We start from the raw sequence: 17,509 nt of genomic DNA, 5'->3' as shown, positions 1-17,509 counted from the left end.
CATCCACGTGGAATATGAAAGGGTGAGATGCTTTGCCCGAAGCATAGCAAGCGAGGCAAGCCATGCGAGGGGGCGTGGTACACTAATTAGGGTCACAACTGGTTGAACATACAAAATGACACCCAAAAAGCAATAAAAACAACCTGTGTCGACCTTTTTATGCGTGGACCTTTTGTACCTGTCGACCTTTTCAGGTGTCTACCTTATTACTGTCAACCTTTTGACCCTGTTGCCCATGTGTATATCGACCATATGGGGTTGACCTAATGACTGTTGAACCAATATTGATCGACCTTATGATCCCCACCCGCTATACCTACAGTCCTCCTCTCCTCATGATCTCTTCCATCTCAGTCACTGCGGCACATACCCCGCTCTCATTGCACATGACAACGATGGGAAAAATCACCATCAATTATACTGTATAGCGCACTTATATTGCACAGCGCTTTACAGAGAACCCACTGTGCACCAATGAACCCCTAGAGGACTACTCCCAGATATATCTCCTAGGTTCTCATAGCTTAATGTTAGGTACTAGGCTTTTTGTCTCTGTTACCTCTGCCTCCAGTTTCCCCATATTTAGAAATTAGGTCTAATTTCCCCTTGTACCCTATATCTTCAAGCAGCATGCCCAGTGGCCATACTTAACTTGTGATAATCTGTGTGGCTCCTATGTGTATAATGTAGTGTAGGCCCTGAGTTTGGGCCTTGGCTTGTCGCACTAGCCTACCAGCATTTTGTGTACAGCATGTTAGGCCTACTGCACTTATAAAGGCATCTAAGCTAGGGACATGGTAGGAGCACTAGGCACAGTCTGCTCTAGATCACCAGGGAGATGATTATTGTCCTAAAGAGCCCTTATACCACAAGCTGTGTCCAAATCCTGTTTTCCTGATAAAAATGAAGGCATTTCCCAACAAAACCCTGTTCTTATTAGAATACAGTAGTGGGTAATTAAGGGGATAGCTCCATTTTCAGGCCAAATTAGGCTTACAGGTTGAGTATCCCATATCCAAATATTCCGAAATACGGAATATTCCGAAATACGGACTTTTTTGAGTGAGAGTGAGATAGTGAAACCTTTGATTTCTGATGGCTCAATGTACACAAACTTTGTTTAATACACAAAGTTATTAAAAAATGTTGTATTAAATGTCCTTCAGGATGTGTGTATAAGGTGTATATGAAACATAAATGAATTGTGTGAATGTACACACACTTTGTTTAATGCACAAAGTTATAAAAAATATTGGCTAAAATGACCTTCAGGCTGTGTGTATATGGTGTATATGAAACATAAATGCATTCTGTGCTTATATTTAGGTCCCATCACCATGATATCTCATTATGGTAGGCAATTATTCCAAAATACGGAAAAATCCCATATCCAAAATACCTCTGGTCCCAAGCATTTTGGATAAGGGAGACTCAACCTGTATTGGTTTAGCAAATCCTCCCTGCATCCAATCTATACGTAGAAATCCTTAGTAAAGCCCACAGTGAAGTTAGTATAGGTAGGCTGACCATATTATCCCTCTAACCTGGGACACTTATGAATTACAGAGGTTCTGTGGCTGGCTGATTACAAGCCTTCATTTCACCTGGTTTTAAGCAGCCACAGAACCTGTGTAATTCATGAGTGTCCCAGGTTAAAGGAATAATATGGTCAGCCTAGTTTAGGGTGATTGTACATCATTGTATAAGATCTGACTGTTTCTCTGATTTTGTCACCTGTATTGTTGTTATATTGTACATTGTGTCTGTAATCGTGGAGCTGGATAGGGTAAAACACAACCAGGGCTTGCTCTACCATTAGGCAGCTTTAGGCGGCTGCCTAGGGGCGCCGTCCACTGGAGGGTACCACCACTGAATTCATCTAGCAAAAAACTGAAGGATGTCTCTGTATGCGGTCAGTTTTGAACTTAAAGTAGGGGGAATTGAACACAATAAGGAACATGCAAATATATGTATGTCTGTGGCAGGGCGGAAGAAGTACCTAGTAATGACCCTGGACATATATGGACATATATGGACACATTAGTCGTTATATACACTGGATAGTGTGTGGAATACAGTATTAATAATTAACACTATAGATGGTCTGTAGTATAGACTGAATAAAAAATATTTAACTAATATAAGTAACAGAAATGGTCAGGAAAAGGATAAACATCCCATAACAAATAACAAAAAAATGTCATAGAATGAGTAGGAGACAGAACTGCACTTTCTAAGGGCACATTCGCCACCTCATGGTAAGACTACTTGGTTCTTCCCCTTGGCAGCTACTCTCTGGTCCAGTGCACTGATTGAGCACTCAGGTCCACACATACACATTACTTAGTAAAAGAAGCTGCTACCGCTGGGCATATGCAGCAGTTCCACTCTGTCCCTTAAATTGCATGTTGTGGCAGAAACTCTAGTAATTGTATTATTCACTATTGCTATTCTGGTCTTAATTTGAGCATCTGGCAAAATGGAACTCCTTCCCTTGCTTTTACCTATGTTGTATGAGATGGAGCTTTGCCTAGAGCTGATCGTGCTACTTTGGATAGAAGATACAGACCTGTAGATACTGTAACTCCCTGTTGTTTACATTCAAAAATAACATTTAAATAAACAATAAGATGGCATTATAAACAGGCTATATTGTTAATATTAGGCTAGTTGGAGCTGCGATGAAAGTTGTTTTTGCTATGTTAAATTATATAGCACCACATATTATGCAGTACTTTGCAGATAAGGCGTCTATCATTTATTGTGATTGCCCTTACCTTAACACTATACTTAAAACTAGCTTATCAACTAAAAATAACGACACAGACACCAACTGCATTAAGTCATTATATTTATTAATTGGATGACCCTAAAAGTAGGGATGGCAAGGAAAACGCTACAATGGCCAGCTCCAGTCAATTAATCATATAACTTGGCGGCGACTGATACGCCCCACCTGTAATGGTGGCAATAAACATGCCCAAACTCTATATAAGCATAATCTGCGCTGTGAAGTGACTCACCACCCCATACTGGCACGATACAGACCTCCTACTGGCAACGCCCTTTGTCCCACCACAGGGGCAGGACAACACTGGCCGTCCATCAAAGGGGTAAGACCACTTATGCTACTTATGCCGTATCGCCTTCCCGCCATCTGAAATTGAAAATTTGCAGATCGAATGAGTAATTAAATGTAGAAAATGAATAAAACAAGTGGGGAAGGTGGGTGGGCTTCCAAAACGACAAGAGGATTATTTTCCCTCAAAGCACTCCCTATAAAGGCTGCCAAAGCCCTCCCATCATCACCCTACTGATAGGCTAAGCCAATTACTAACAACAAGCTGATCTGCCTAGCAACAAAGTCTAACATAACCAATCACAAAAATCAAAGACCCTTATATGCTTTCGTGCCAGTTCAGCTCTCTCTCCTTTTAATATTTGGTCATTCACATCAGACACTGAAATGTGGGACCTGTCTTTCTAAATAATCTACCATGTCCAACTTGTAGGTAACCAATTAACCTCTAGTACACAGGTTCTCAAACTCGGTCCTCAGGACCCCACACGGTACATGTTTTGCAGATCTCCTCACAGAATCACAAGTGAAATAATTAGCTCCACCTGCGAACCTTTAAAAATGTGTAATTGAGTAATTAATACACCTGTGCACCTGCTGGGTTACCTGCAAAACATGCACTGTGTGGGGTCCCGATGACCGAGTTTGAGAACCACTGCTCTAGTACATACAGTACATACCTCTATTACCCGAGGTCTCGACAGTGGGAACTAGCGCACCTATTTAAATACAAGCAGAAGATACAGACCCTGATATGAAACTATACTGAATCAATCACATGGCCCAGTATGGCGAAGCTGCAGTGCTTACTACTGTGCCACTATTCTACCCAACATCCCTGCTGAAATGAAATGACTTTGTGGTGCTGCTGTGTGCTTCTCACCCTCTAAGGCCATGGGGTGTTGTCGCTGCACTTGGTATTTTAACTGTAAGTTTATTATAGTTTGCATTTTATTTATTTACTGCAGAAAGTTGCCATCAGAAATCATTTTACAGATATGCCTTGATGTTATTACCAAGTGGTGCCAAAGTAATGTCTCAAGTAATGATTATTTGTACAAAACTCTGCCAGCCGAGCTAAAACATAATTTTACTTAGTGTTATCAAGGCAAGGGAAATTCTGGATTCAAACACACGGGAAAAAGTAGAACTGGCAGGATGATTATCTAAATGATGCTGCATCATAAGACGTGTCAACATCTGCCAAAACAGAAATGTTTAAAGAGAGGTAAATCTTTAGTCCTATAATCTGGTATGGGAAAAAATGATTTTGAGTTTAATTGTAGTGAGTTCTGGCATTAGACAACGATTGTGGATAGATGCCAAGATTCTGAGTAGTAACAGATCACACATGCGAGATGCTGCAAGATCACTGACACACAGCAGTCAACTAGATATACAATTAGTTTCATCTGTTGGATTACAAAGACCCAATTTTTCCCCAGCACTTATTACCCGCTATCTCTGCGTATTAACCTGTATGTTATTATATGTATTAATAGGTGACACACTTATAAAGGAAATATTCCAAAGTAGAAGCTGTAGCAAGTTATTTGGCTGCAGCAGTAATCAAGCTGCCAATATACTGTAACCATCTATTAGGAATAACTTCTGATCTCAGTGGCGCTTCAGGACATCTTTGTCCCATCTTTCATTGCCTTTGCAATTAGAAATCATTGGGGTAGATGTATTAAGCCCGGAGAACTTAAAGCAGTGATAAAGCAGTAATATGTGGAAGGTGATAAAAATGCACCAGCCAATCAACTCCTGTCAATTTAAATATTGGAGCTTGCACATATCACTACTTGATCATTGCTTTATCACTTCTCCAGACGTGTTCAATATGAAAAACCTACAATCAAAATCCTGACAGTAAAAATCCCGACAACATTACCCGACGGTCAAAATCCAGACAAGGTCAAAATCCCGACAAGGTCAAAATACCGACATTTAAAATGTTGACAGGTCAAAAAGTCAGCACTAGTTTTCATATTTTTTTGGTTGTGTATGTCGACATAGGTCGACATGGATACCGTATAAGTATGCTGCTGTGCTCGCCATAGTTCGGGCACAGTGTCTCGCTGCGCTCGGCACACTATTATATTCCCGCTCCAGGTCCACTGGGATGGTAAAGTATGTATAGGTCGGTTCCAATAAAAAAAAAACATGAAAAACTCATGCCGACGTTTTGACCTGTCGACATTTTAAATGTCATTTTTTTTTACCTTGTCGGTATTTTAAATGTCGGTATTTTGACCATGTCGGTATTTTGACCTTGTCGGGATTTTGACAGTCAGTCAGTGGTTGTCAGGATTTTGACCATCGGGATTTTGATTGTAGATAAATTGACCGAATTCCCTCCAGGCTTAATACATTTTCCCCATAGTGTGGTGGTTACAGCGTCGGACGTATGCTATTTGTGGAACATATCTTTCCTCTTTTTGCATGTTCTGGATCTAAGCATATGCAAGTATAAGCGATCTAATCTAATCTAATATGCCTTTATACTGCATTTCCACTTGCGACTGAAGGGTAACAGGGTTCTCGGTTAGGCCAAGTTCACTAAGGGCATGTTGATGGCTCTGAAGGTTATGTATTGACGCACGTGTAAACACGCCTGTTTCCAGATGTATCATTTTCTCCAAGAACAGGCTGATGCACTGATAATGATGATGAGTAGAAAAGAAAGCAGACTAATGGGTGAAAATATGCATTTATTTCCATTCACGCAATGCAGGAGTATATATCTTGTTTGCTTCTACTTCTGCTTCAGGCCCTTCATGTACAAATCATTTATTTATTGGCTTACAGCAGTGCGCTGGGGTTTTTCTGTGTGTGCCTTTTCTCTAGCGTATAAACTGATTGATCAACTTGTGTTTTATGCACCAGTAACATCCAATTCCTCAATTCCGATTCTCAGTCAGCGGGCAGGAGCCACAGACCACTATGTATGGTGACGGTAGGAAAAGAGCATCAGGAGCAATTAATGGTCTCTAATGCTACACACCTTTATACACATTTACTGTACAGTATTCATCATTTGACTTTTCTATTTCCAATCATTTGTTTCATCACCATCAGTAGCGGATCTTGCTACGGGCAAGCAGGATTTTTGCCCGGGGCGCCGCCTTCTGGAGGGTGCCACCACCGTCCGGAGGGTGCCGCCGCCGTGGCAAGATCCGCTACTGGTGCCGGTGCTGTGCGGTGCTGTACGGTGCGCAATGAAGTCACCGTGCACCGCACTGCTTTGTGGGAGCGGCACATAGACGCTAGAGGTCATAATTGACCTCTAGTGTTTATGTGGTGCTATGGGAGAGACGTCATGACGTCTCTCCCATAGATCTGAGGAGCGGCGCCGGTGGCTGGAGACGGAGGGCAGCAGCGGTCGGGAAGCAGGAGCGGAGATTGGGAGTATTCTTTTTTTTTTTTTTCTACTCTTCAGAGGGCACAGTACTTGGGGCAATTCTACAGGGGGCACAGTACTGGGGGCAATTCTACAGGGGGCACAGTACTGGGGGCAATACTACTGTGGGCACAGCTACAGGGGGCATGACTGACCACGCCCCTTCTCCATGAAGCCACGCCCCTATTTTCCCGTCAGCCGCAAGGTCTAGATCCGGCCTTGATCACCATGAGAGAACCCCTCACTGCTACCTGTGAAAGGTAAGAAGGATATTAGCTAAATCAGGGTTTTCCAAACTCAGTCTGCAAGGAATCCTAACAATACAGGATTTATGGATAGCCATGCTTGTTTGCCGATGGCATAACTAAACTGATTGAGGTACTGTACTACTAAAAGGGCCCAATTCAGTATGAATCGCTGAAGTGTGAAAATCGGTCTTTGCCGATGTCCAGACTTCTGCGCAAGCGCGCGGGCTGCTGTGCTCATGCGCAAGGACTTAGCTTGTGACCACACGCGATGCCTGTGGGAGGCAGGAATGGGGTGTTGATGCATCATTTTGGGACCGTGCGTGGGGCAGGCCATGAGGCGGTTGCATGACGTCACACACATCCACTGCGAGCCGTAACATGGCGGGTAGCCGCCTGCCTTCGCAGGCTGTGTAGGGAGAAGGCAATCCTAAACATGCGAGTGCATCGCTGTGCTGTGATGCGATAGCATGTTTGCGCGCGGGGGTGGGGGGTGGTGCAGGACCCAGCATTTTGAGCGGACTAGCCCTGTGCTGGGCGTCCCACAGAATGTTTGAGTAAAGGGTTCTAGGTGTGCATTTTTTCGCACATCTATTGCCCATGCTGAATCGGGCCCTAAATCACCTTAAACATGGATATACGTAAAACCTGGACTGATGGGGTGCCTTGAGGACTGTGGGGATAATTCATACCTGATCATAGCAGCAAATTTGTTAGCAGTTGGGAAAAACCATGGCCCTCATTCCGAGTTGTTCGCTCGCAAGCTGCTTTTAGCAGCTTTGCACACGCTAAGCCGCCGCCTACTGGGAGTGAATCTTAGCATAGTAAAATTGTGAACGAAAGATTAGCAGAATTGCGAATAGACACTTCTTAGCAGTTTCTGAGTAGCTCCACACTTACTCGGCAACTGCGATCAGTTCAGTCAGTTTCATTCCTGGTTTGACGTCACAAACACTCCCAGCGTTCGCCCAGACACTCCTCCGTTTCTCCAGCCACTCCCGCGTTTTTCCCAGAAACGGCAGCGTTTTTTCACACACACCCATAAAACGGCCAGTTTCCGCCCAGAAACACCCACTTCCTGTCAATCACATTACGAACACCAGAACAAAGAAAAAACCTCGTAATGCCGTGAGTAAAATTCCTAACTGCATAGCAAATTTACTTGGCGCAGTCGCAGTGCGAACATTGCGCATGCGCAATTAGCAGAAAATCGCTGCGATGCGAAGACAATTACAGAGCGAACAACTCGGAATGACCACCCATGTGCACTGCAGGTGCGGCAGATATAACATGGGCAGAGAGAGTTAGATTTGGCAATAAACAAGAAAAAGCGCTGAGAAACTGGATAGAAATGAACTAACAATTTTAATAAAATATTAAACATTCATTAATACTGTTGCAACAGATTGTTAAGACTAGAATGTATCCAATTAAAATGTAGGGCAAAGATAAGCACTGCAATAGGTTTGAAAAGTCCCATATACTTAGTATGGATTCTGTATTGTTGGCTGGTGCTCAGAAGAGCCAGTTCATCCCCAAAAATTAGTGCCACAGTCCAGGAACAACTTTAAGCGAAAATTATATTACCAACTGTGGTTAGATTGACCTCGCTGACTTGGTTCAAGATGTTTACTTGGTCCGATTAGTCGCTCAGGTCCAGAATTTGCAGATGTTCAATTCGCTGATGGCAGGTTCCTATATCTGACTTCTAGGCGTTTGTAAGGGGATGATGTATCAGAGTCCAGCCAATCCACCGACGCGTTTCGCTGTTTACCACAGCTTTTTCGCCTTGAGATATAGGAACCTGCCATCAGCGAATTGAACATCTGCAAATTCTGGACCTGAGCGACTAATCGGACCAAGTAAACATCTTGAACCAAGTCAGCGAGGTCAATCTAACCACAGTTGGTAATATAATTTTCGCTTAAAGTTGTTCCTGGACTGTGGCACTAATTTTTGGGGATGAACTGGCTCTTGTGAGCACCAGCCAACAATACAGAATCCATACTAAGTATATGGGACTTTTCAAACCTATTGCAGTGCTTATCTTTGCCCTACATTTTAATTGGATACATTCTAGTCTTAACAATCTGTTGCAACAGTATTAATGAATGTTTATTATTTTATTAAAATTGTTAGTTCATTTCTATCCACTTTCTCAGCGCTTTTTCTTGTTTATTGTGATTTTGGTTGTGGGGTCTAACTAACCCCGTTATATTAGCTGCTAAGGAAAAGCAACTCACCACGAGCGCCAAAGGTAATTACTTAGTAATTCCACTTCTTGCATCTCGACAGAGAGTTAGATTTGGGTGGGTTATATTGTTTCTGTGCAGAGTAAATACTGGCTGCTTTATTTTTACACTGCAATTTAGATTTCAGTTTGAACACACCACACCCAAATCTCTCTCTCTCTGCACATGTTATATCTGCCCCCCTACCCTCTGCAGTGCACATGGTTTTGCCCAACTGCTAACAAATTTGCTGCTACAATCAGGTCTGAATTACCCCCTGAATTTGGGAACTGTCTACTGAGCTAAATGGAAATAAATTGTACAGTATTTATTTATCATGACAATTATCACTTTAGTATTTATTATAATAATGGGATTTAATTTTGTATTTTATGTCTTGCATAGCTTTAAGTATAAATGGAGACAACTGGCCAGCTCATATAAAATGTTGGCACTACCTTCTTTAGCTATTCTAATATCATTTCTTCTACTCTTTGTCCCATGTTAGTTGGTCATTCACTGAATTTTCTTACACTGGCTTATGGAAAATAACAGTCCTGTTATATAATATACAATTAGTAAGTAAAGGATTATTCTTGACAATTGAACAGCAGACATGTGTAGGGGTTCATAGTGAAAGTTACTGAAAAGGGCAGCAGTTAGGTCTAATTATTATTACTATGTTCTATTGCAGTGGTTCTCAAACTCGGTCCTCAGGACCCCACACAGTGCATGTTTTGCAGGTAACACAGCAGGTGCACAGGTGTCTTAATTACTCACTGACACATTTTAAAAGGTCCACAGGTGGAGCTAATTATGTCACTTGTGATTCTGTGAGGAGACCTGCAAAACATGCACTGTGTGGGGTCCTGAGGACCGAGTTTGAGAACCTGTGTTCTATTGCATGGGTGGCCAAATTTGATCGTCAGGGACCTCTAATAGGTCATGTTTTCCAGAACACCTAGCTGATGCCCAGGTGTATTCATTATGTGACACATTCATTCCTAACTGACACATACTAAAGATCCACTTGGTGGTCTGGAAAACTTTAACTGTTAGGGGTCCTTGAGGACTTAGCTTGGCCACAGTTGTTCTATGGCATAAATGTTTACTTTAAACAGTGCAATGGATCTTTTGTGTTTATGTCTGGTAAGGGCCAACTTAGATTTACACAGGCACTGTGTCTGGCCAGTTCAGACCAGTGAGATGTCTATTTCAGGTCTATGTCTAACCATAAATGACTACTACATTAGTATTCCTTATGCATGTTAAGTGGCCAGCCCAATAACATTTGTAACCAACTTGTCTCTAATGCTGGGTACACATTTGAACAATATATTTTATTGTCCTGTTCCCTGATGCAGAAATGTTTATATGCCATGCACTTGTCCTACATTGTCTTGTACTGTAAAGCTGGGTACACACTGGGCGATTTCAGCCTAAAAAAGAAACGAGAACGACATAAATGTCATTATCGTTTATTTTTTTTACTTATATCGTCCAGTGTGTGTGGGGGTAATATTGGTGAACGATGAACGATGCACGCTCCCGCACGCTGCTCAGCATTCACCAATATTGAGTTGACGTGCAGCGCAACCCGTCAATGTCGGGGTGCATGTCCGGGAGTGTCTGTGGTGATGTCACTGATTGTTATTTCTGAATGATGTCACTCAGTGTGTACACGCTATATCGTTGAATGCTATATCGTTCAATGCTATTGTTGTTCATCGCCGGCATTTCAGCATCGCAGTGTGTACCCGGCTTAGGTCTTCCTGTTTTGCTCAATGTTTATGTACGTTGTTAACTCTTGTGGTGCCATATAAATAAAAGATAACAATATCTGAGAGGCAATGGAGTCATCTGCCACCGGGCTCCTGCTCTGAAGGGGGGCACCTCTCCTCCCAGTCTGTGACACCATTGAATTAAGTTCATTGATAGCTGTCGCTGTCTTTTCAGTGGCCGACTTCCTCACTGGTCCCTGCACCTTACAAATCACACCCTCTTTATTATACACATTTTACAAGTGTCACACCCAGGATTAGAAACCACAACCTATTACACTGGAAGCAAACACCTTACTGATGAAGCTGTTTGCTCCTGTATAGGAAATATGAGAATTTTAACTATGTGAAGATACTTCTCTGACAATTACACGTAACTTCGTATAGTTAGAATTCTCATGCTTCCTCTACAGGAGCAAATAACTCCATCAGTAAAGTGTCTGCTGTTAGTGTAACAGGTCATGAGTTCTAATCCTGGGTATGACTGCTAAGAAATGTGTTATTTAAATAAAAGACAATGAAATGTATAAATACAGTATATACATTTTTTCAGAACACTACACACACACACACACACACACACACACACACACACACACACACACACATCTTAATATAGGAAATAGGGGGGCACCAATATTTATCTTGCCTCCGGGCAACTGTGACGAACTTACGCCACTAATAATAATAATAATAATAATAATAATAATAATAATGTTGTTTGTTTGAGCAGTGAATGATATAACAGTAGCATGTACACCTGATATAGCTGTGAATGACATCGTTCACAGACATATCAGATCAGCCATGGCTAAATACAGAGAAAGTGCTACACCTGCGCTACCTTGCACCTGAGCAGCTTGGAAACACTAATGGGGCTCGCCCCTGGAAACCCACACAAAACAGCAGCTTCTGCCGCTACTGACCAGACCAGAGGGAGATCCGAAGAGTCAGAGACATTGGAGCTCCTGCTATTATTCCATCCAGTCCATGTCTGCTCTGCACCCGGATTGAGCGGGGCATTTCACTCTGTACTGCTTATGGGTCTACCTGTATGGTGAAAATCTACCAGTGTTTTAAGTGTTTATTAAAACTTTTTGGACATCAAAGCAGTGTGGAAGCACCTGGATCCTTACTGAAAGATACCTTTATGGGAACTCGAGAGTGAATATTAATGTAAGTGCATTTCTGGTGACGGGCGGGCTGCATTGATTCCATCTGAGTGTATAAAGAAACCTTTCAGTGCCTACGGGTGAGAACCCGAATGTAAGTGTCTGTCTAAAAGTTGGATATCCAGGCACTCGATAAATATATGATCATTGGGGAGTTTTCAAGCACAGCGCTAAGAACAATATCAGATCAGCCCTTAGAGCACATCTGATGCTGATATATAACTGAAAGCAATATTGGTGCATCTGCATGTGTGTACTGGCAACCTGCCCCCTGCCCGGCCGTACACTTTCTGCAGGAACCGCAGACAGCTTACCTAATCAGCAGCTTGGTAAGCGCAACAGCTACTCGGCTGCTTTGTCTTTTAAGTGTACGCCCACACTGTGACCTGCTTTGTCTCAAGCTGGGTAAACACTACAACGATGTAAGGGTAAAAAAGTTCTTGGTGGGAGAAATGATCTACAGTAGTTACATAGCTATGTTGTTCTGGGGTCAGCGGGTTGCATTAATGTAGAATGGGACCACATGGCGACTGGTAAGTAAAGGATGTATGTGTTTGTATAGGCTCTAATACAGGCATTCCCAACCACGGTCCTCAAGGCACACTAACAGTGCAGGTTTTAGTGATATCCATGCTTCAGCACAGGTGACTTAATTAGTAGCTCAGTTATTTTGATTGAACCATCAGTGCTGCAGCCTGGATATCACTAAAACCTGCACTGTTAGTGTGCCTTGAGGACCGCGGTTGGGAATGCCTGCTCTAATATAATGTAGAGACTAGTGTATATAAAGGGTTAATATGCGTAGGGACTGGTTTGTGTAAAGGTTTAACTGACAGACACTTCATTGTCCAGACCCTCCATCCCTGATGGCAGACACCTCCCTCTCTGATGCAAGACACCCCATCTGCCACACAGCACCTCAATGTTGAAAGATGCCATGTCTGCCACTCTTCCCCTTACTTCAACGCACCCCATCTGTCATACTCACACTGCCTGCTGGAACACTGATTCATCCTGCAGGCATCTCTTCTGCCATTTGTCCCACCAACACAATCTTCCTCCCATCTGCCAGACATTATTTATTTATTAAGCTTCTTAGATAGCACAGCACAGTTGTTAACATCAATGATAAAACAAAACTGGCTAATAACAGACAGTCATAGAGGTAGGAAGGCCCTGCTCGCAAGCTTATAATCTATAGAGGAATAGACATTGATACCCATGGACAGGTGCTATCTATTACATACAGTACTTGTCCACCAGATTGCAAAGGTTCTTGGTGGGCTGCACGATATGGTCATACAGCAATGATAAACTGGGCTAAGGAGGATGGGAAAAGTGAAGAAAGAGAAGACATGTGAGGATATTTTTGGACTGTACAGTGGATGTAATTGGATAGGAAAGTTTATGATGTTTATGTGGGTGGATTGATAAGCTTGCTTGAAGAGGTGAGTGTTCAGGGAACGCTTGAAGGTATTGGAAACAAGAGTACAGGCACGGTGCTACCCGATCAGTAAAGGGATGCAAAGTGAGTAGGTGCCTAGATGGAGAGGTTCTCTCCCTGCTTTGTTTCCTTGCTGCTGCGCTGCCCTGTCCCCACACAGTATAACAGGCAGCAGCGCTGGCAACATGAAGCCTCCTCCCCTCCCCCTGGTGACAGCGTTAGTGATGGGCATTGAAAGGGAAGCAGAGCTACACGGGTGGAGGGAGCGGAGCTACATATGACTGAGGGGGCGGAGCTACATGGGACCAACAGACTGCTACAGAGGAGGACGTGCTGCTCCAGATCCAGCCAGCCTATGATAGGTAAGTGGAGGAAGAGGGTATCCGGACTCCAGGTCGACAACAAAAAGGTCGACACACCTTAGGTCGACGCCAATTGGTCGACACGCCTTAGGTCGACATGGGCAAAAGGTCGACATGGACAAAGGGTCAACAGGAACAAGGTCGACATGGAAAAAGGTCGACATGAGTTTTTCACATTTTTTTTCTTTTTTGGAACCTTTTCATACTTAACGATCCACGCGGACTACGATTGGAACGGTAATCTGTGGCGAGCGGAGCGGAGCGAAGGCACCATGCCCGAAGCATGGCGAGCGAAGCGAGCCATGCGAGGGGACACGGTGCACTAATTGGGGTTCCCGGTCACTCTACGAAAAAAACGACACAAAAAAACACATAAAAAACTCATGTCGACCTTGTTCCTGTCGACCTTTTGTCCATGTCGACATTTTGTCAATGTCGACCTAAAGTGTGTCGACCAATTGGCGGCGACCTAAGGTGTGTCGACCTTTTTGTTGTTGACCTGGAGTCCCAGACCCGAGGGAGAGTGAGTGAGAAAGTGTGTATGTATGTGTGTGTGGGGGACAAGGGGGGCAAAATATGAATAAGCTGCACTTCTATGGGTGTTTTGTGGGGCGTTATATGTAAGTGCCGCTACTACTGGGGTATTATGTGTTAGCCACGCTACTACTGGGGCGTTATGTGTAAATGGAGCTACTACTGGGGGCTTTATGTATAAGTGGCGCTACTACTGGGGGCATTATGTATAAGCAGTGCTACTACTTGGGATGTTATGTGTAAGCTGCGCTTCTACTGGGGGCTATATGTATAAGCTGCACTACTACTTGGGGCGTTATGTATAAACGGCACTTCTACTGGGGTATTATGTGTAAGCGGTGCTACTGTGGGTGTTATGTATAAGCTGTGCTACTACTGGGGACATTATGTGTAAGCACCGCTACTACTGGGGCATTATGTGTTAGCCGCGCTACTACTGGGGGTGTTATGTGTAAATTTAACTACTACTGGGGGCGTTATGTGTAAGCAGCAATACTACTGGGGGCGTTATGTGTAAGCAGCGCTACTACTGGGGCGTTATGTTTAAGCGGCGCCACTACTGGGTGTGGTATGTGTAAGCAGCGCCACTACAGGGGCATTATATATAGTATAAGCGGCGCCACTACTGGGGGCACCACTACTGGGGGCATTATAAATAAGCTGCCCTTCTACTGGGGGCATTATGTGTAGAAGCAGCACTACAACTTGTGGTGTAATGTGAATAAGATTGTGCTACTGTGTGGCATAATTTTAAATAGGGGTACTTTTGTGTGGTCACGCCCCTTCCTTGTGGGACCATACCCCTTTTTTAATGTGCACTGTCCTTTGAAAAGTATGGGATTGCGTAAATTTATAGTTTGCTGGGGGTTGCCAAACAACCTTGCACTGGCCATGCTATAGTAGTCTTATTGTGCGTGTTAGGGCATTCCACATAATGGGTACTGTGCGTGGGAGAGCATCCAACAGGGTGGGTGAAGCCTGAAAAAACTTAAAAGTCCAGCAAATCTGAATGGGAGTGACTAATGAGTGTGGATGAGAAACGTCAATTTTGTGAAGAGCGGAGAGGTCAGACATCCCCTACTACTGCACCTCACCTACCACCATTTTTACCTACCAGACTACCAGCAAGAGATATCCGATATAAGAGAGAAGAAAGATCACATTCACTTTATATTTAATCCAGCAAACATTGGGAGTAATTCCGACCCGATCGCACGCTGCAGTTTTTCGCTGCCCTTCAATCGGGTCCGGAATGCGCATGCGCTGCCGCAATGTGCAGGCGCATCGCTGCCCGGCAACGGGGAACGCCAGGCAGCGAATGTTCTTACGAAGATTTCGATTGTAGCGATGATCGCAAGGTGACTGACAGCAGGAAGGCGTTCTGGGGTGGCGACTGACCATTTTCTGGGAGTGGAGAGGAAAACGCAGGCATGTCCAGGCGTTTGCAGGACGGGTGTCTGACGTCAATTCCGGGACCTGACAGGCTGAAGTGATCGCAGCGGCTGAGTAAGTTCAGAGCTACTCAGAAACTGCACAAAATGTTTTTGTACAGCTCCCCTGCACAAGCGTTCGCACACTTGCACAGCTAAAATACACTCCCCCATAGGCGGCGACTATCTGATTCGCATGGGCTGCAAAAAGTTGCAGAGTGTGATTAACTCGGAATGACCCCCATTGTCAAGAGATCCATGTTGTACCTTTAATTTGCCTCAACCTCCTGCATTTGTCTATGCTCTATTGTGAGTAGTTACACAACCACTGGCTTATTGCCTGGAGGTGGATGTAAGAAGTAATATGACCTAAGTATCAGCCAATAATAATCATTATCCAGTTGGACCACAGGCAAGTGAGGCATCAGTAAAGATTTAGAACCTTATTCGGTAAGGATTCCAAAATCTGCAAATCGCAATCTGGCCGATTATAGAACGACTGCGCATGAGCAATATTAGCGACAGAAAATGCCTACACATCGTGATCGCAATGCAGACGCTGTTTGACTTATGCAAAGCCAGCGTTTCTGGACAGAAACCCACCGTTTTCTGTGTGTGTGAAAAAACGCAGGCGTGCCCAGACGTTTTTAAGGAGGGCCTCTGACGTCAGCAATGACCACTTCCAGCCTCTTGCGTCTCAAGAATTGTAGATGACCTTGCCTGGCGCAGATAGAAAAAATCTTCGATGTTCTGGTATGTGATCAGCCCGCAAGTTGCGATGCATTTGCAATTTCTGCAATGTGCGTTCTTTCTCTATTTTTGGGCGGCAACTATTTGATCGTAGCAACTGCTTTTTAGCAGAACCTACAATCCTTACTAATATGGTCCTTAATCCATAAGTAAAGAAAACCTCTTCAATGCAATCTGTACACTTACGTTTGCAGTTTGTAGATGTCTCTCGTTGAGTATTGGTTTGCGGGACAGAGAAGGAGAGCAGAGAGCATTGTCTATATCTTTGTCCAGCTGATCCAGTTTCATTATTAGCAGCACCATAGAGTCCAGTCTTGGCTGACATTTGCCTTGTTTAAATTTCTAGGAAACAAAATACACATTATCAGCATTAGGAGTCCTGAAGTGTCGAAGAAATAGTAACAAATAACAAAGTCAAAGATCAAATTATGTGTTAAATCCATTTAAAGACAATCCTAATGCACACCCCATCAGCACAGACTCATGAAATGTTCTGGATCATGCCACTCATATTAAAATAAATTAGACAAATCATGCTATACAGATATGTTATGAATGCAGCATCCCAAATATATTCGATAAATTGACAGTGCACAAGAAGAATCCTTTGTCCTCCACATCAACTGTAGTCTGTATTATTCAAGTGACTGCATTTTTGGGCATATTTATTACAATGCGCATCCCAGATGCTGATAGAATGTGATCAATTTGTACAAATCCGAAATGCGATAATTAATTACATCACAGGGACAGAGCTTGTAAGAAAGCTCTTGCCTTGCGAATCCTGTCACCAAACTGCCCTGCGAGTCTAATCTGAAGATAGCATTATTATCACAGGGCTCCCTCTAGGATTTTTTTACATTTTTATTTTTTTCTGTAAATTCGTATGTGAACTGTGATCTGGTTACTAAAAAAAAAGCAAATTTAAGGGTTTGGAGGAGAATTTTGTGAATTTTCCTCCAATTGCCCATTAGTACATTTAGGTGATACTCCATAATGTGAACAAGGTGTAAAAACAAATGACAATTCGAACTTGCGAGTCACAGTGCTTATATTTATGTGAATGCAGTAGGGTACT

At 43.3% G+C, this 17,509-nt stretch overlaps 1 protein-coding gene across 1 annotated transcript in view; it reads right to left on the bottom strand.

The window, feature by feature from the left end:
* The window catches only part of DLC1 (DLC1 Rho GTPase activating protein), an 856,713-nt gene that overhangs the window by 533,280 nt on the left and 305,924 nt on the right, over positions 1 to 17,509 (bottom strand). Inside the window, exon 3 of the mRNA XM_063920868.1 lies at positions 16,618 to 16,773. Within this exon, the coding sequence (XP_063776938.1) occupies positions 16,618 to 16,773 (156 nt within the window). The remainder of the gene's footprint in view (positions 1 to 16,617; positions 16,774 to 17,509) is intronic.

The sequence above is a fragment of the Pseudophryne corroboree genome, chromosome 1 (assembly GCF_028390025.1).
Source record: "Pseudophryne corroboree isolate aPseCor3 chromosome 1, aPseCor3.hap2, whole genome shotgun sequence".
NCBI lineage: Eukaryota > Metazoa > Chordata > Amphibia > Anura > Myobatrachidae > Pseudophryne > Pseudophryne corroboree.
This window is presented reverse-complemented; position numbering and strand designations above follow the sequence as displayed.